The sequence below is a fragment of the Podarcis cretensis genome, assembly GCF_951804945.1.
Source record: "Podarcis cretensis genome assembly, chromosome: 7".
Lineage (NCBI taxonomy): Eukaryota > Metazoa > Chordata > Lepidosauria > Squamata > Lacertidae > Podarcis > Podarcis cretensis.
This window is the reverse complement of record NC_137176.1, coordinates 59250612-59270568: the sequence shown is the minus strand read 5'-3', so window position 1 is coordinate 59270568 and position 19957 is coordinate 59250612. Positions and strand designations below refer to the sequence as shown.

General features: G+C 38.5%; 1 protein-coding gene and 1 long non-coding RNA gene across 7 annotated transcripts in view; one reads left to right on the top strand and one right to left on the bottom strand.

Annotated features, from left to right (window-relative positions):
- The window catches only part of PREX2 (phosphatidylinositol-3,4,5-trisphosphate dependent Rac exchange factor 2), a 104962-nt gene that overhangs the window by 29287 nt on the left and 55718 nt on the right, over positions 1-19957 (bottom strand). For 3 of the 4 annotated variants that reach the window (XM_079983029.1, XM_079983030.1, XM_079983027.1), the window contains exons 13-25: positions 19417-19466; positions 19098-19173; positions 18203-18275; positions 17368-17510; positions 15348-15440; positions 14016-14164; positions 12853-12938; positions 10771-10916; positions 8427-8544; positions 7747-7931; positions 5692-5853; positions 2167-2389; positions 779-986 (exon numbers count right to left, since the gene is read on the bottom strand). In XM_079983029.1, coding sequence (XP_079839155.1) covers positions 779-986; positions 2167-2389; positions 5692-5853; positions 7747-7931; positions 8427-8544; positions 10771-10916; positions 12853-12938; positions 14016-14164; positions 15348-15440; positions 17368-17510; positions 18203-18275; positions 19098-19173; positions 19417-19466 — 1712 coding nt within the window. The remainder of the gene's footprint in view (positions 1-778; positions 987-2166; positions 2390-5691; positions 5854-7746; positions 7932-8426; positions 8545-10770; positions 10917-12852; positions 12939-14015; positions 14165-15347; positions 15441-17367; positions 17511-18202; positions 18276-19097; positions 19174-19416; positions 19467-19957) is intronic. The other variant, XM_079983028.1, reaches the window with a different exon arrangement.
- Positions 1-19957, top strand: part of LOC307219770 — a 78983-nt gene that overhangs the window by 47375 nt on the left and 11651 nt on the right. The window lies entirely within an intron of this gene.

The window sequence follows — 19957 nt, the reverse complement described above, 5'->3', positions numbered from 1 at the left end:
CTGTTTTTTCTATTTTCTTGTTATTTTATACTGTAACATTTTGCTGTGGTTTTTATTGTATCGCATTGTATTATTTTAAATTGTAAGCTGCTTAAAGAGGTCATTTGAGCAGTATGTACATCTTGGAAATAAATAAATAGGATTTAATCCACCCCGCCTTAAACTCTTTGCTATCATTTTCTGCCAATTTTATATTGATTATTTAATATTGATTTTAGGGAACTGCATTGTTCCAATGGCCTTTATCCTTTTACTCCTTGACTTATATGAATGTGCCAATGAGTCAGATCATCTAACTCACTTCTGTCTATTCTAGCTTAAAGAAGCTCTCCAAGGTCTCAGGCTGAGATACTTTCCAGCCATGCTTCCAAAATCATACACACACACACACACAGTGGTACCTCGGGTTAAGTACTTAATTCGTTCCGGAGGTCCATACTTAACCTGAAACTGTACTTAACCTGAAGCACCACTTAAGCTAATGGGGCCTCCTGCTGTTCTCATCCTGAAGCAAAGTTCTTAACCTGAAGCACTATTTCTGGGTTAGCGGAGTCTGTAGCCTGAAGCGTATGTAACCCAAGGTACCACTGTATATTTGAATGAAATGGCAGGTATTTAACCCAGGATGTGCAGCACACAAATGAAATCTACCACTGAACTATAGCCCTCACAGAAAAGTCCAATACATAGGCTAAACTACAATGTTAGGAAGGGCTCCTTTAAAAGCAAATTTATGTCTTAATGTCCAAAATCCCTACATTCCATAAGTTTTACTTACTCATCTATTTGAGAAACACAGTTTTCCACCTCTTTTAGTGCAGCTTGCAGTTTGCACAATAGTTTCTGATAGACATCTTGCGTTTCCAGATCCTCTTCTTTTAACAGATACCTCAAACCATGGCCATCTTGTTGACCCAAGGAGTGTCCCGATGGAGCTGCCATAGTGGTAACTGTATGTTGTACATAAACCATGGGACTCAGTTTACCTGGGCAGGAAGGAAATAATATAGAATGCATAAGTAGGTTATCAGGTATATTGGTCTCTGTGGTTGTAGCTCACTTATTTTGAACCATAGCAGATAATACATTTTTCATGAATCCAGTTAATAATCACACTGAGTTTAAAAAAATAGTTTTACACATTCAACACATGAACAATTTGATATTTAAAATCCAACTGTGCATAACAATTAATTCATTTTTTTGCAAATTGTTTGCTTGCTAGTGAAACATTAGTTCTGTTATTCAAGGGTTATAAAATGTCTGTTTAAATAGCCCAAGCACTGAAGGATCAAACATTTTGGCAAAATCTGCCAGTGCCTAACTGGTTCTTAGTTTGCTTTATGCTAGGAACAGAAAAGAAAATGATTAAGGAAATGGCAGCTTTTGATACCATACACTATGGTAGCTTCCTGAATCAGCTGTGTGGGATCGGTATTGAGGGCACTGTTTTGCAATGGTTTCACTGCTACCTAGAGGATCATGTCCAGAAAGTAGCATTGGGAGACTGTGTTTCAGCTACATGGTCTTTGCACTATGGTGTACCACAATGTCGTGTCTTGTACTCAGTGCTGTTTAACATCTATATGAAATCACTGAGTGTGGTCATTAGGAGTTTTGGGGCAAAGTCAATGTGCTGATGACACACAGCTGTACTTCTCCATAACATGTGAGTCGGGGGCAGCTGTGCATAATCTGGACTGTGTTTTGTGTGCAGTAGTGGACTGGATGAGGGGCAATAAACTGAGCTTGAACCATGGGAAGATGAAGGTGCCATAAATTAGTAGTTCCTATATCTGAAAGATGGGGCAGTTGCCTGTTCTGGGTGGGGTTGCACTCCCTTTGAAAGAACAGGCTCAGACTTTGGTGGTGCTCCTGGATCCATTTCTGTCACTGGGTTTTTACGAGTGGCTAGGAGTGCCTTTTACCAGCTGTGGCTGATATGTCAGCTATGGCCATGCTTGGGACAGGGATGGTCTGGCCATGGTGATCCATGCATTGGTAACTTCAAGGCTTGATTCCTGGAACATGCTCTATGTGGGATTACCTGGCTGCTGCAAAATGCTGCAGCTGATGTTGAGCATGGGCTCAAATGTTGAGGGGTAGTTTTCAGACAGACAGGTAGGTAGAGGAAGGTAGATAGCTAGAGCTCATATTGAAACTTACCTTGGTCAGCATGTTTGTTTTCTTTTTCATGGGAAAGATGTTTTCTGCTCTCTAGCTGAACACCAAAAGCACTGCCAAGTGACGTTGAAGTTTTAGGATATGAGACTTCCATCACGTTGATATGGCAGTTAGTTGGGCAGAAGTCACTGCTGTGCAGTGGTGAGATCTTTGACTTTGCTTGCTTGAAGGTAGGCCAAGCTCGGTTTTTTAACACCCGTGAAAACTGCAGTGGCAGGGTAGAGTATATTAGCAACTACTAAAAGGTTATATAGTTAGCTCTATTTACTTTTCAGATATGAGGAAAATTCTCTCTCACACACTTTAGTATTCCCCAGCCTAATAGGTGGAACTGAACTCAAGTTTGACTTCTTGAAATATAACAATGTTGCTTCTCTGTGTCCATGCCTAACCTCATATTGCTTTTTACTGGAAAAGAGAGGAAGATGATTTCAGGTGAGTCCAAGTGCTACTTCTATCCTAATTACTGACTATGGGAACAATAGTTTGAAAAGCAATTAAAAGCAAAATGAACAATCCTGTGGCAGCCTAAGACAGAATGAATCCTTATCCTATTTCATTAATTTAGATGTTTTTATTTTATTTTATTTTATTTTATTATTTTACTCTACATCAAGTTGGCGTATCTGGTTCTCCCACTCCTCATTTAATCCCTACAACAATCTTGTGGCCCACAGTCACTCAGGGAGCTTTTCATGGCTGAGCAGAAATTTGACCCCTGTCCTAGTCCAACACTCTAACTACACCACACTGGCTCCCTGCCTTTCCAGGAAAATCCCCATAAGGCAGTTTATAATCAGTGTTAAATCAATACAAGAAAAGAACAGCTATATAAAGTCAGAAGTGATTCGCTGGGTGGGGTAGAATTGCTGTGCTAGTTTGTAATCCAGAGCCAAGCCAGAGCATTTCCATACTGCATCAGCCCTCTACCTCCCAATAAGCAATAGTGAACAGTTCTGCCCCACCCATCAAATCACTTGTAGAAAGATAAAAATTAATCAACAGGCAAAACAAGCAACAAACAAACCATTCAGGGAGAATGGATCTTTTAAACAGGGGGCTTGATGTGAATATCATGGAGGTAATTGCTGAAGCAGCCCCAACTGGCTCTCCTAGGGACCAATCAATTGATATTTAGGTACCCACATAGCATAGCCTAGGAATGCAGACTTTTAATTGATAGGCGTCTTAGCAGCAATTCTAACCAAAATAGGTACTTTTTCTTACAGATCAATAGGAACAGTGCACTCCTACACCCACAAACAAAAACACACATCTGTGTTCCTGTGTGCAGCTTCGGTTTTGAATAAAATCAACAGATTATTGAGCTTGTACAAGAAATTTATGCTGTGCTGCGTTGATAATATTTCTGCTATGCTATGTTGATAATATTTCTATCCATGTATGTTTGTATGGATATATTATACTTAAACTTGTGAAACTGGAACAAGGAGGACACAAGGACACTTAAATATGAAGTAAGGCAGTACAGTTAAATCTTGGTTGTCGAACATAATCCGTTCCAGAAGACAGTTTGACTTCCGAAACGTTTGACAACCGAGGTGTGGCTTCCAATTGGTTGCAAGAGCTTCTTGTACTCAAGCGGAAGCTGCATCGGATGTTCAAGTTCCGAGGAATGTTAAAAAACTGGAGCGTTTTCTTCCAGGTTTTGGGCGTTTGGGAGCCGAAACATTCAAAATCGGAGCCGTCCAAGAACCGAGGTTTGACTGTACATTTTTCACATTTAAATCTCCCACACATTGTCTCCCACAGGTGCCAAATGGCTAGTTACAACTTAAGTCAAAAATAAGTTCCACATTTCTTTTCATGCATGTGTTGGAAAAAGTGGCGACTATTACCCAGGCCTTAAAACTTCTCTGAGAAATAATGAGATAATAATAAGCACTGCAGGAAGCCACTGCATTTCTGTTTATAGATTTCAAACTTTCACAATGAAGCTAACAGCACACTTTTGTTACTATGGTTACATTAACCTCCCTAAAATAAAGGCATAGCTATTCTTGGAATGAAACAGGTTACTAATAGCCATCAAGAGCAGTAAACATTTTTGAAACGGCAAATTTGCAACATGATTATGGAAAGGTCTTATCTGAGAAGTTGATGAATATGTGGGTTTATAATAAGATAATGTATCAGGTATAGTAATTATATACGCCTTCGCCTTGTGGTTGTGCCAATGTACTTCCTCCTGACCTAGTATGATCTTGCTATTCTTATCCTCGAAACTGCACATCACCTTAAATTCTTGTAAAGTAGGCAAGAAATATGAAAAGCATAATGTATTTGGCTACATTGAATTTCTGACTGAGCAGTTAAAATACCCATCCAAGGCAGTCAAGTTGAAATAAGGTGAATAGACAGACCGACAGGGTTTAATAAATGGATTGCTAGCTATATTTATTTAGACCATGAAACGTTTTTGAACCATTTATTCTAAAGTAAAGTGGTGAAGTGTTAAAGTCTCTCTCTCTCTCTCTCTCTCTCTCTCTCTCTCTCTCTCTCTTCCCCCCGCCCCCCCTCTCTCTCCACACTTGCAAATTGCAAACATTTGCTTGCCAGGTTCCAGTTTAGAAATATCATTTCAGTCCATAAAGCAAAAGACCCAGTTTCAAAGTACAAATGTAAAACTCTAATGCGTGTATAATTCTTGTGAAATGCAAGCAAAATAAAGGATCACTAGGGCAGGGGTGGGGAAACCCCTTTCGGCCAGAGGGCTGGGTCAAATAGCGGCCAACCTTCTACAGGCCGCATTTGAGCGGCATGCTTTCAGCACTGTTTAGATTTGACGCCAAATGCAAGCTGCACTGGTTTTGGACCCAGTCAGCAGGGATCAGCCCACTCAGGAGCTCCAGACAGGAGCTCCCAAATGGATCCACTTCTGCCTGAAAGCAGCAGGACTGGCATTCGGCACTAACTAAACAGCAGCAAATAGAAGCCATGGCTGCAATGGAACTTTCATAAGGACATTCTTGGGTTCCTGGTTCTTTCTTTGCAGCCACAACTTTACTTGTCCATGCCTTTCATCTTATTACATCAGGTGAATGACCTGTCAGTGTGGTCAGCCCAAAACAGTCTGTTGAGCAGAACTGGGAGGCCTGGCAAATCTAACTAGGCCTTCAGGTCAGGTTCCTACAGTTGCTCTCCTATCTATCCATTGTTCAAAGGGGGAATGGATAAAATGAACATTTGGAACAGCATAGTTAACAAGATAATAAAATATTTTTCTGTATTATGGCTGATTATTTCTTTTTCTTTAGCATCATTAACGTGCATGACATCTCACAAAGTGGACAGGTGCCTGACCTTTTATTTAACATAGAATTTGACCTAGGAAGACAATAGAGGAAGGAGAGGGGGGAATGTAGGTAGGAGTAAACAGTGGGAGAGCTAGTATCTCAGTTACACATATTTAGCTCCAGCTGAGTATTTTTAATTTCTAAACAAAGTCAGTAAATTCCCCCCCCCCAATTTTTTTTTGCTCCTTACCTTTTTATAACTAGTGATTCTTCTGCAAATGTGCTCAATTTTCTCACTGCAAGTAGCACTGAATTTACTCTGAAGTTCAGTGGGGATGACTTCATTTAAACTATTTAGACTATTACAGTTTTGCACAAATTGCTCATCACTTTTTGCCAAAGCTTCGAGAATCTGTGAGTAAGACAAAAGCGGTGGATTGTGTTGGTGTTAAAAAGACTGCCATTAGATATCAGTGTAAACAAACAAGTAATGCAGGACAATAAACATTTGTTCTTGCAGAGGATATTTCTTTTCAGATTTAAGTATGCTGCTTGTCAGCAATAGCTCTCAGATACTGAGCTGCAATTTTATTTATTTATTTATTTAATTCACTTCCATACAACTTTCCATATGCCTTACCTGCCTTCCATAAGCACTAGTCAACTTGGCTATCACTTCTTCCTCCTTCTTCTTCTTCTTCCTCCTCCTCTCAATTCCTTTATTCCTGTGAGCTGGAACCTGATTACCTTAACACCCTGCCCTTGTCATATTTGTATTGTTTAAAACAACCCCCCCCCAGCTCGTTACAATTATAAATAAAAGAGAACATGTCAAAGGAAAGGTGAATTTTTAAACCTCCTTCCGCAATCCTGAACAGAGGTTTTAATTGTAGAGTAGAGGCTTGCAAAGCCCATTGGCTGTCATTAATCCATCCTCCCTTCACAATAACTTGGCAATATTATTTAGAGGAAAACAGATCCAGGATACAGACTCCAGATCCTACAACTGCAAAATATGCAAAATCAAAAGGCCTGATAAATTAATTTATTCTATGTGAAATAATAATCTTTTATTAATTTTTTGTTTGGAATTTGGTAAAAGTCAAAGGAATTGGGAATTTACTAATCACCCAATTTTTGCACACATTTTAATTATAGTTATAAATTATTATAGTTGCCCTAGAACTGAAGAAGTTAGTTCATGTTATAGACAGAAAGCTTTTAAACTCTTACTTTCTGAATCAGCACATTAATTAAAGGTTTCTAATTGCTTGTAAGAATTTAATTTTCTGCAGGTTTAATTAATAATGCAAAACATACCTGCAAACGTAATCCCTTGGTTATAACTACAAAGTCTGCGGTTAAATCATTACTATGACTTCTGCACCTGTTCTTGATTTTCAAATTATTATATTTTTAGCAGCTCTAAAATATTGCATTGCTATATGGTTTCCTATTTTTTAAAAAATTAAGCTGCTTATTAATTAGGCTTCATAGCTTTGGAGAAAAGAAATCTACGAGGATTACTATATCCAACACTCAAACACAGCTACCCTTCCCTTGTTCCATATTACTTCTATTTGCTACAAGGTGACTTACCAAGCAATCCTCTGGTTCAAGGGGTACAGCAGAGGTGGGTATACCTTCTCCCTTCCTATTGATGGCTTTCACTGGGTGGCCTTGGGCCAGTCAGCATAACTAGGTGCCTTGTGCACCTAGTTCCAGGAAAAAATCAACTCACTTCTTCACCCAGAATGCAAAAGGCTTTTTTTACAGGGTCTGGCCTGGTATCTGAGTGATGTTTCATAACAAAAAACATGGGCAGAGTATTCCTGGAACATTATGACTTCAGTTAATTAGCTGTCATGCCACAGGGCTTTTTCTCCCTCCTTGTATTTTGTATTTCCTCATTTATTACATAGTTTTAATTTATAATTAGTTTAATTTATAGTTTAATTTATAATTATTAGTTAATATTTCTGTGTGAATGGTTTTGTGCTGTTTGCTCAAAAGGCAACATGAATATACAATAATTCAATAAATGGATTTCTGGAAAAACTTCTTCAGCATTTGTTGTTTTGAGTTTAGAAGCTCAATTTATGACTACACTACGACTTAATTTTCTTTCTGGGTGAATGACCACAATTCATGACCATCAACAGGACACAGGTCACTGGCAAAGAATACACTTGAAATTAAATTACAATAATCATATCCATAAATCATATTCATAAATAGGGTGTGCTGCTTCAGTGATCAATGGAACAATGAAGAACTAAACAAATAAATATTTTACGTTTCATACCTTTGCAGTCAAGCTGAAAAAGCCCTTTGGTTCAATCATCTTTTCCAAAACATGGCATTTTATTCCCGCCGTGCTGTCATACTCATAAACTACACCATATTCCAGGTGAACATTATCAACAGTTAGACTGACATGGTCCTTCCGTCCATCAATTATTGCCATAGTATTAAATTTGTCAATTACTTCTGAAAACAAATTTAAAAATCAAATTGTTTTGAATCCTATTATGCTTACTAAACTAACTAATATGCCTAAATTAACTAATTTACTAAATAAACACCTATTTCGTTTTGTTAATGATTGAACAGGGTGAGTCAGGTGAAAGAGATTGTAGTGCAGATACTGTGTCTCTCTGTAAAGGGATTTTAAAAATATTATCTGCAAATCAAAGCTGTAATCACAGTAACAGACAACCAAAATATGAGTATGCCTTGCTGTTATTCTGTGGGCACAATCCAATATGAAAATAAGCATGCTTAAATCCAGGGTTAGGGAATCTTCTGTATTGCATTTACAAGATAAAAATATACTATGACAGCAGATATGTAATAGCTAATAAAACCATGCCATCAAGCAATAACTGCACTTTATCTTATGCTTTGAATTGTATTATACGAACAGGTGAAACATCCAAAGCTCACCTTTATTTTGCTTAATAATTAAGAAACAAATAATCCTACCTTCTACTTTGCAGTCAAAGGCATCTCCTCCATCTTCCCCCAAGGGTTTGGAATTTGCTCTTTGAAGATCTTCCTGGGCACTCTCAATACTGTTATATACCCACTGAATAGAATCTTGCTGTAGGAAAGGAATTAACAGTTATGAAAGTTTTTACACACACACACTAATTCATATTAGCTTTGCCAGAGAAACTGTGTTTTTATTTTAGATGAACCAAAAAGGCGATTTGGTATTTTACATTTTTAAGTCCCCTAAGCACACACATCCTTTTTGTGTGAGAGAGAAACTCAAAAGAGGGCAAATATGTGCAGAATATATTCTTGTTGTGGAATTCCCTCCCAAGAAAGGTTAGATTAGTTCCTTCATTGTTATTATTTTATGGGAAGGCTGATTCAGACAAGCCTCTGAAAATTAAGGCAAAGACAATGCTGATCACTGGGATGCTCTCAGGGCAAACCATTTTACTTGCTGGTTTTAAATGTTTTGATGTATTTTAATTATTGTTTTTAGCTAGTTTGCTTTTATTACTTTATATTTTATAATTTAATAATTTTTTTTAATGTGGAAAATTGCCCTGAATCCCAACTTGGAAGAAAATCATGATACAAATATGTTAAATAAATAATAGAAAGCTGTTGCTTGCTGGGTGTTCACCACAAAAATTAACAGGTGAGAGAAAGGAAAGCATGGTTTTAAATTACATTGACTGTAGCAAGACCAGTTCACTTCGGCATTTGTTTTACTTCAAAATTTGTTCCCAGATATGTAGAACTTTGCTGGACTGGCAATCAAAATTGAATCCATCCCAAAAAATGTTAATTACCAGTAATTTACTTAATATATTTGAAATCAATCTCATGCTAAGTTACTGAAACATTACAGCCCCCATAGAAGCTTATATCACCAGCACTTAAATGCAGCTGGATGAACCACAAAAATAGCTTGTGTTCTGATAGAATTGAAAACATAGCCTCTAAAGGGAAACGTGTCGGATGAAATGAAAGTTAAGCAAGAACAGCAAAAAAATACAGTTTTGGCACATTGCTCCCATAAGCTTAAACTTATTTCTCTTTCACTATCATTGCAATTATATTCACGAAGAATTCAAAATACATTTTATTTACCAGATGAGGTTGAAATCGGAATTCCATTTATATTTTATAAAAGATGCATCATAACAAATGGTATGTTTTAAATCTTTACTTTATCTTACAACACCCTGTTGCCAAAACTGTCAACACAAATCTCCTGAAGATTCGTATATAATAGTGAAAACAAAGAAGATAATCTATCAGAGTATTAAATTTAAATATTACTTATTTGATTACATCTTGTCTGTAGGGTACATTCACCAAAGCAAAGCAGGACTGTTTGGATACATATTTATTTGGTTCTTCAGAAAAAACCCTGGGAACCAGTGCCGTTGTAGGATTCTCAAGATCATCAGTATAACCCATAGTCATTTTTTTACCAATATAAAGCTGTTCAGAAGTGCAATAAGTTTTGATTAAAGGTAAAGGTAAAGGTACCCCTGCCCGTACGGGCCAGTCTTGACAGACTCTAGGGCTGTGCGCTCATGTCACTCTAGAGGCCGGGGGCCAGCGCTGTCCGCAGACACTTCCGGGTCATGTGGCCAGCGTGACGAAGCTGCTCTAGTGAACTGGCACCAGAGCAGCACACGGAAATGTCGTTTACCTTCCCGCTATAAAGCGGTACCTATTTATCTACTTGCACTTAAGGGTGCTTTTGAACTGCTAGGTGGGCAGGAGCTGGGACTGAACGACGGGAGCTCATCCCGCCGCGGGGATTCGAACTGCCGACCATGCGATCGGCAAGTCCTAGGCGCTGAGGTTTTACCCACAGCGCCACCCGCGTCCCTATAAGTTTTGTTTAACTACCGTTAAAACGAAAGCTATTGCACTTCACTGGAGCTTTATGACCAGCCTTTGTCTTATCTCTAATAATCCTTCTTTGGTAAGGTTACTTAAAAGGCTGTTGGAGGGCATATTTAGCACTAGGTCAAATTTCTTTATATCCCTTGCCTTTTTTTAGTTCAGTTTTTCACCCTGCATGTGCTGGTTTCGGCTGTAGATAATCTTCCCTCAATGCTGGAAAGGAGTAAAGCATTCACAATAATCTCCCTACATCCTGTTCCAAAACTTTTATTTAAAAGTGGGTCCCCTTTGATTTCAGGAGAACTCAGTTCTAATGTGTGGTTCGAATTAGATTAGACAACAGCTTTGGAATAATTGACTATTATATATTTTTAACGTTCATTTGCCAAGGAATGGAAGCGAGCTGTATTTTTTGTTTAAGTAGCATTAACAATAAATAAGTAAGCACCATCTTTACATGCATTGGACGTCTGTATTTCCTGCAGGCTGTGACATGGGCAATAACACTTGCATGAGTTTCTTTGCTGACATTAATCCCATTCACTTTAATTATGCACTGTCCAGGGTGGAGGCCAGCAGCTGCTGCTACAGTTCCTTGAAAACAGTTAGAAAAATTGCCAAGTTAGAAATTTCCTTCTTAGGGAAAAAAAAGTTTGGTTTTATAGTTGCTTGTTTATTCAAGAAAATGTTAAATTAAACCAACACTGTGATTCAACAGAATATGTACAAGGTGATTTACATGAGAATCCCACGTCCTATAAATTGTTGGTGTGATCTATTTTGATAAGGTTATCAGCTTGGTGGGAACTGGACACCTCTGGAATTAGTAGCCAATAAAGCAGGTCAATAAAACTGACAAACAATGGTGACCATGCATTCAATGATGAATTTACACACAACAGCACCACTTGTACTTAGATGTATACTGGTATTTTGTTGTTGCTGCCCCTTTTGCCCATTTATTTATATCTATCCTAATCCTAAACATGTCAATCTGGAACGTGTTTACTGGAAAACCTTAATTCGAGTATGCAGGTATGTTTATCTGTCCTGACCTCACGAAGGAGTCAGAGACAGTGAAAGTCACAGGGCTCAAAGGCTAATCATGGCAGCTCAGCAGAATATAGAGAAATACCATGTTTGTCCCACCTATGATCTAAAAAAGCTCATCAATGTTGGCTTATTGTTCATAGATCGTTGCTGGGAAACAAACAGTGAGCCTGGGTTCAGATGACGTGCTTATAGTGTTGCCAAAAGCAGAGAGGAGCATAGCAGGGACTTCTGAGCAGCATGCACCAGTGTGCTGCTCATGCATGTTAAAACCATAGTTAAACAGTAGCTATGGTTTAATATGGTGTGTGAAAACCACTATAACCTTCTTTCATCACTACTATTCATAGAACAACTATCATTTTTTTTTTATAAATATTTATTGAGATTTTTTTAAATACAAAAATGCAAAAGTAATAAACAATATGACATGTAACATAGCATATTTTCAAAGCTTCTTTGGACTCCCTCACGTCTCCCGCTCCTACTTGCATCATTGTAAAACTTTTTCCAGCAATTTATCAACTTGTTTACATTCTTGAGTCTCATTCATTTAATTTAGTCTAATAATTCTCCAAAAAGTTTATATTTTCCTCAATCTCATTTATCATCCAAATTACGTCTAATTTAATGGTGCTCAATTATTTATGATCTGGCATCCTTCTTAACATTCAACCAAATTACAGTGTTTTTGTAAATAAATCCTAAATTTCTTCCAGTCTTCTTCAACCCTCTCCTCTCCCAGGTCTCGAATTCTGCCGGTCATCTCAGCCAATTCCATATAGTCTATCAGTTGCATCTGCCATTCTTCCAGTGTGGGTAGATCTTGGGTTTTCCAGTGCTTAGCGATGAGTATCCTTGCTGCCGTTGTTGCATACAGGAAAAAAGTTCTGTCCTTCTTTATCACCCTCTGGCCGACAATACCCAGGAGGAAGGCCTCTGGTTTCTTAGGGAAAGTATACTTAAATACCTTTTTCAACTCATTATATATCATTTCCCAGAAGGCCTTCACTCTAGGGCACGTCCACCAGAGGTGAAAGAATGTTCCTTCATTTCCTTTACATTTCCAGCATTTATTATCAGACAAATGGTATATTTTGGCAAGTTTAACTGGGGTCATGTACCATCTATATATCATTTTCATTACATTTTCCTTCAAAGCATTACATGCAGTGAAGTTCAACCCAGTGGTCCACAACCTTTCCCAGTCCTCAAACATAATGTTGTACCCAATATCCTGTGCCCACTTTGTCATAGCCGATTTAACCATTTCATCTTGTGTGTTCCATTTTAACAGCAAGTTATACATTCTTGAAAGTACCTAGAACAACTATCAAAGCAAATACCCATCAAGTATTGATCATATGACTCAGCCATATATATCTAAAGTAATTCCATCTACAGCTTTCTATATTTGTGGGGATGGTTTTATTTGGAAAAGATATTCACAACTACAATCCACTTAAATCCCTCTGCCTACCTCTTCCAACAGCATGGACAACAGAAGGACCAAAGCCTCGTATTTGGAATCCAAGGCCATCCACAGAGTCGGGGATCTTCACTGTCCTGAGTGCAAGAGAAACATCAGGGTGGAAGATCCAAAACCAGTGTGCTTATTACATTTATCAATTTTTACACAGAATATAAAGGTAAAGGTAAAGGTACCCCTGCCCGTACGGGCCAGTCTTGACAGACTCTGGGGTTGTGCGCCCATCTCACTTAAGAGGCCAGGGGCCAGCGCTGTCCGGAGACACTTCCGGGTCACGTGGCCAGCGTGACAAAGCTGCTCTGGCGAGCCAGAGCCGCACACGGAAACGCCGTTTACCTTCCCGCTGGTAAGCGGTCCCTATTTATCTACTTGCACCCGGAGGTGCTTTCGAACTGCTAGGTTGGCAGGCACTGGGACCGAGCAGCGGGAGCGCACCCCGCCGCAGGGATTCGAACCGCCGACCTTTCGATCGGCAAGCCCTAGGCGCTGAGGCTTTAACCCACAGCGCCACCTGCGTCCCCACACAGAATATAGCAATTTACTAATAATAAAACTATTGTTATTATTATTTAAAATTCTACTAAATTCTCAAACAATGAATTACACATTAAGCTTAGCTTTTGAGAAGGGGAAATAAGCACTGATGATAATAATAATAATAATAATAATAATAATAATAATAATAATAATTATACCCCACCCATCTGGCTGGGTTTCCCAGCCACTCTGGGCAGCTCCCAACAGAGGACTAAAAACAGAATAAAACTTCAAACATTAAAAACTTCCCTAATAATCATGGAACACTGCTTATTCCAGAAAACGCCCTCTTCACGTGTTTAAGCTATTGAATATTTATTTGGTGTTGACAAAATGTTAAAAAGTAACAGAAAGAGATACTTAAATCACATTTTCTGATATATTGATACATTGTTATTTATTATAGATTCATAGTCTCATCATTATCATTATCAACAACACTAGATATTCCTTACTCTATATACAAATAATTTAAATTACTTAAATTCTTGTAAGTCCTTTACCCCCTATTCTGATCATTAAAATTTGGCAAAAGAGTGTTTCCTCTTTCCTTTTGTATCTGCATGCCTTTGCAACACACCCTCTTCATAATTGACCAAACCAAAGTAACAACTTACTCCCTGGGTTTTGTGTTCACAAGCACCCTGAGGGGCTTTCTGCTGCTTAAACATGCTTTCAGAAAGTTATCCACTTCACTGAAGGGTCTCAGAAAAACTAGGTCACCATTAATGGCAAAGATCTTTTTCCCAACTTCCAGACCTGCCATCTAGATAAGAAAAGATAAGACATGCACAATTGTTTTAACAGAACTAGTGATGTACTAATTTCCTGTACACAAAGGAAGATGCTGAAATGCTTGCCATGTGAGAGTATGCCCACAGCTGTGAAATCTACACAATCCACATTATTTTGGGAGGTCAAAGAAACATCTCTGTTTTGTAAATTTAGAATTACTGGAAGCTTCACTTTGTTAATTATAATATTTATGCAGCCTTGACAGTAGTGACCAAAAAGTTTAAATTATTCCATTTTATCTATCTTGACTCACCTTTTTCTCCATTTATCGAAAACCACTTTGCTTCATGGAGATATGCATTTGAAAGCACAGAACTTACTGAATATTTAGGTTTGTGGATACAGCTCAGAAACATACAGAAGCCCAACAGTACCTTCAAAATATTAATTATTTAGACTGAAAACCTGAACTGCTATATTACAGAAGCCATTCACATCCAGTCAGTTTCATCTTGCAAAGAAAGTGCATACAGCTGCAAGGCTCTGTAATAAATGGAACTACTCAGGGAATATTTCTCAGTTTATTCAAAAGTTAAGCGTTTGAATGAAGGCAGAATAACAACCTTGTATTGACAACCTTATCACCAATAACCTGTTTCTCTTCCGAGATTGTTCCCTGACTTATGAAATGACAAAGAACTGTGTAGAGCCAACTTTGTAGTCCTGTACCCACTTATCTGAAAGTAAGACCAACAAAAGTCAATTGAGCTTACTTTTGAGTAGACATATATAGTTAGGCTCGTCCTGCACAGGTATGTTTCTTGTGCTAAAACAGAGTTGCTCAGACTTTGTAAGAATATATCTTTGTAAGAATATTTCCTGTGACTCTCCAACCAAAAAACCTGACCACCTCTTTGCAGCAGTTCTATACCAGCTCCACTTTAACATATCCCCATGAGAAATTCCTCCTACAAAGGCTTGCTCCCTGTGCCAGCTCATCATCTCCAGCAGCATAGTCAACAACTCATGATCCCTTTCCTTCCTTCCAACGATTCCAGTGTAGCAAAACCCACATTCTGGGAAATTTGAGCTCTGGCTACCTATAAACTTCATACAAACAATTCACAAGTGGGGAACCGCACTAGGAGTTTTCTAAGTTTTAAAAATATATTTGCAGACAGGAATATCTGTGAAGTAAAATAATCATGTATTACCTCAGCATTTGATCCCTTCTCCACTATTTTAATAATTGGCACTTTGTTTTTGTCTTCCAAGCCGAAACCATAGCTTCCTTCAGTTGATTTAATCTGTAAAAGGGAAATTGACACATATTGGGAAAAATATTTAAGATACATTTAAATTAGAACATGAGGTGCAATCAGGTGAGACTAAATCTTGACAAAACAGAGGTCTTGTCTGTTGAAGGAGCAAACACATAGCTTTGGTGTTTTCCTTGTTCAGGCATTGTTACTGGAAGCCAAAGTGGTGTCACTGTCATTTAGTGTCTATTCCAGCCACACTGGTTTGCCAACTATGATCTTTCATAGACCAATGAAGGGTCACATTAACCCCTGCCACGTTAATCCACATTCTGCTCCCCCCGCCTCCCTCTTCCTCCACCAGTGACTGATGCTACAGGATTTCCATGGGTTACCTGTCTGTGACTGACCCCAGTTTGAGAAGTTAATAGTAACTTATTATGTCTTTAACAACTTAAGATCCACGGACTTGAAGGAGCACTTCTCCTTATGCCTGCCGATGTACTGAGATCTGCAGGGAAGGCCCTTCTTGTTGCTCTAACACTGGGTGCAGTGTCACAACTTAGTCCCAGTTTGCTGCATTTTAAATTGTGGTTGCATCTAATACTGGCTTTAAATTGTTATTGAAATTGTTATTATTTTACTGTATTGATGCTTTGGGCTGCAACCCATTCTGATATAAGTGATGAAGAGCAACTTGAAAACCAACCAACCAAATGTAAAGAAGATTAAATAAATGTTGCCAAGAGCAAACTGTTAACACTTTGCGGTTTATTTAAAATGTGGCCACCTAACAACCTGTACCTATGAACCTCAGTCCTGACAAGTATAGCCAACTTCCTGACTGATGTCACCATTGCTCTATGTCAACACACAATGGGATACCTCAATCTACATTGCTTTCTCACAAAAAGCTTCCTCTTATAGATGTATCATCTGCTGGAAAGTGAAAGGTGGCAGAAAAGACTGGGGTAAGACAAGGGCTGAAACGGGACTTAAGGTGACCAGCAGCTATTCAAGATGGATGATCTTCATCCAGTCTAAGGTGCCAGAGACTAATTCTATGCATTCTGTGTGCCTTAAATCTGTGCCACCATGACACAGCTTCCAAGAGGAGGGAACTTCTGACATGATCTTTGCAATGCCATTACTGCAAATGCCCAGTCTAGCAGAGACACAGGGAACCAATGTTGTTGTTGTTTTGTTTAATGGTTGTTTTCAGTATTTTATTCATCTGTGAGTTTTTTGTTGTTTTTAATTAGCCAACCCAATAAAGAAAGGAAAAAGCATCAATGTGATGATGTAGATAATGATGATGATGGTGATGATGATAAAGGAATCTCAATCAGGCCCTAAAGGCTGCTAAATGTAACCTGGCTTCTCATCCAGAGAAACTCAGGAACAGACTTAATCATCAGTTTATCTGCTTCCTTGATGACCTGTCAGTTATTTGTCTGCTTATCTGTCTGCTTGAACACTCACACATCCACCTGTCTGTCTACCTGATTATTTCTCTGCTTGACCACTTGCTCAGTCACCTGTGATACCTGCTGCTTGCCTCCAGGCCACTAGCCCTTGCACTAAGATATGACACAAGTCACTCAAAAAGATTTATATGACTCCCCAGTTGCTGAAAAAAATGTATCACCCAGGTCACCTAATCAGCTTATAAAACATAGTAGCCAAAAACTCAATATACAATAACAATCATCAGATGACATTCAGAAGAGGAAGGAGGAAAACAACCCTAGGAATAAAATTCAAATAAATGCAACAATAAAACACAGTAGAAGTGATACCAGCTTAGGTGGAAGTCTTGGGTAAAGAAAAAAAAGCTTGTTATTTTGTGCACCAAAGAAAACATACTGGTTGACAATTGGGCCTCCCTATCAAGTGTATATTAAATAATATGTGTATACGTACACACATGCATTAATGCATGCACACATACTTCATTAAAAACAAACAAACTTACCAGCAGTGATTTGGCTATTACATTTTCCACTACTTTTAGATCATGTTTCATGAGCCTGTGCTTCATGTTTGAGCCTTCCATTTCTTCATCAGCAAAAAAACGAAAGAGAAGTGGTTCATCTTTGAACTCACTTTTTTCCAGCACTGTTTGATATAAAAATAATATTATTTTTCTGTGATGCCACAAACTCATTTTGCTATTGATATTCTGATTTTGCATGTATAAGTGAAACAGCCACTTATTGCTTCCCTGTGCCCCCTTCCTCTCGTTTCCCCTATGACAAATTCTAGATTTTATGCTCCTCACAGCAGAGACCTGTCCTGCATGTTCTAAAACTCCAGAAATACTTCAGTGATAGAAAATGTATTTTTGCACATAAATCAACAATGGAAGAATTCTGTGTTTGGGGCATTTAGTACTGTTGACCACATTAGCTATCTGTGGCATGCTTTGGAACATACCCACCCATAAGAAAACACAAGGTATACCATGCAAAAGTTTACATAGGATAAATATTACCTTTATTAAAACATACATTGGTGGCTCAAACATGTGAGCCACATTGTTCCAGGTACAGGAAAAAATATTTTGCTTCACAAGCCTTACATTATTGATGGCCACCAAGCTTGGGCATTCTTCTTCTTTGGCCATGCAATACTGAGACACAAAAGTATCTCCTAGGTGAGGGCTTTCAGTAGTAAAACACAAGGAGGGGGAATGTGTGGCCTTCCTATCATCCATTGGCCATGCTCGCTTGTGCTGATGGGAGCTGGAGTATCTGGTTCAAGAGTTCCAGACTTACAAATTAAGGAGTACTTGAATGAAAATTGCATACCGTGGTGCATAAATCCATTGTCACAAAGTGCTATTCCAAAGATCATTGCTTCTTCTCTTGTCCTACAATCTCCCTATTAATAAATAATATGTACCTCAATGTAAATATCACAGGCAACAGTTCTAAATCAGGAAAACAACCATGCATCACTTTTGCAACATGTACAAAAATTGGGTTGCATATAAATCCATTGTTTTAGAAGCCTTGTATCGGTCCTAGAGTGTTACTGATAAAAAGTAGACACCTCCGTTGGGGAACAATAACCTTTATTAACATACTTGTTTTGGATGGTAGCCAATGCTGCACAAGTGGAATAGCCTTCTGTTTCTGTGGTGATTTCACCATGGCCCCTGCAGCTGTCTACATGGCTCCAAAATCTGCATGTGGACAGCTGCAATGTTGGGGGAAGAGGACAGTGAAGTCTCCTGGCAGAACTGGAAGTCTATTCTACTCAAAGCACAAATAGGGTCGGGTACAAAAAAATCAACTTACAAAAATGGAAGGCAACAAAATCATGACATTTCAAAAAGACTAAAACCCCAACACATTCATGTTCCCACCAAAAGGCAAAGGGGAAAGAAGAAGTAAATCCATAGGGGGGCCACGCCTCCTTATAAGGGTCCCACAAAGGGAGGCAGGTCAAAAATCTTGTCCCCTAGTGGTCCAGCACAGAACTCTGCCTATGCAGCACTGGAAACAATCCAATAAAAGGGGAATCAGCATTCTACTGTGGCACTGGTAGTATTCCAATGATGCCAGGTGCTAATGTTGGCCTTGAGGTGTATATAGAGCTACAAGTTAATTTCTACATCATGGGAAAATCTGTATTGATAATAGCAGTTAGTAGACATTCCATTTGCTAATCAAGGCTATGTGCTTCAGAGCATTTTCCTACCTGTGCAATTAGCCAGTCTATCAATTTATTAGCCATGACTATAGATTTGTAGGTTCTTAGATGGTAATCTTTATCTCTAAAGAAATAAAACATACAAAATAATTCAATCCCAAATTGACATATCTGACATTTATTGAATATCACACATAACATGTCCCATGATTTAGCCAACAGATTGCCATTGCCATAGTTGTTCCCTGTTGCAACAACTCCACCTCACTCTCCATTACCAACACATTAATCAATCTTTCGCCCTCCCCACGTGGGGAGCAACTACTATCTAACATTCTGAAGTAAAAGCTCTGAAAACAAGACCTACCTTACCACAGGAGTAAACAGGCTGTGCAGACGACAATATAATCTTACACCCTGTTAAGAGATATAAACAGGTTTAATGCTAACCCGATGTTCAAATAAAAAACCAATAAGCACTTGTTCAAAACCAGTTAATTCAAACTAATACTGTGTTGGATCCAACCTTAGTCATGTTTGGAGAACCTTAGTAGGCATTCTTGTAAATTCAAAACACATTGGTGGACCACAGAAATTTTATTTTTGAAAAGCTAGATTGCTTTTAGAATGCTAGAAAGGTAGACAAATTTAATATTTTGATCGGCCTACTGAATAGACTCAGCTCTGAGCATGACCAAGCCTGAGGCTAATCCACATTCTGAATACTGCTATAAATTGTAGTATTAAAGTGGCAGACTGGTAAAGCAACTATCACAGGCACAATGCTCCAAAGTTTAGCTAAGTTCCTACTCAGCCACCTCCATTGATTAGTCAATGAGTATTTAAATACAGCCATTTCTCATAATTGTCATTTTGGTATACAACAGCAATATTGCCTTTCAAACGTA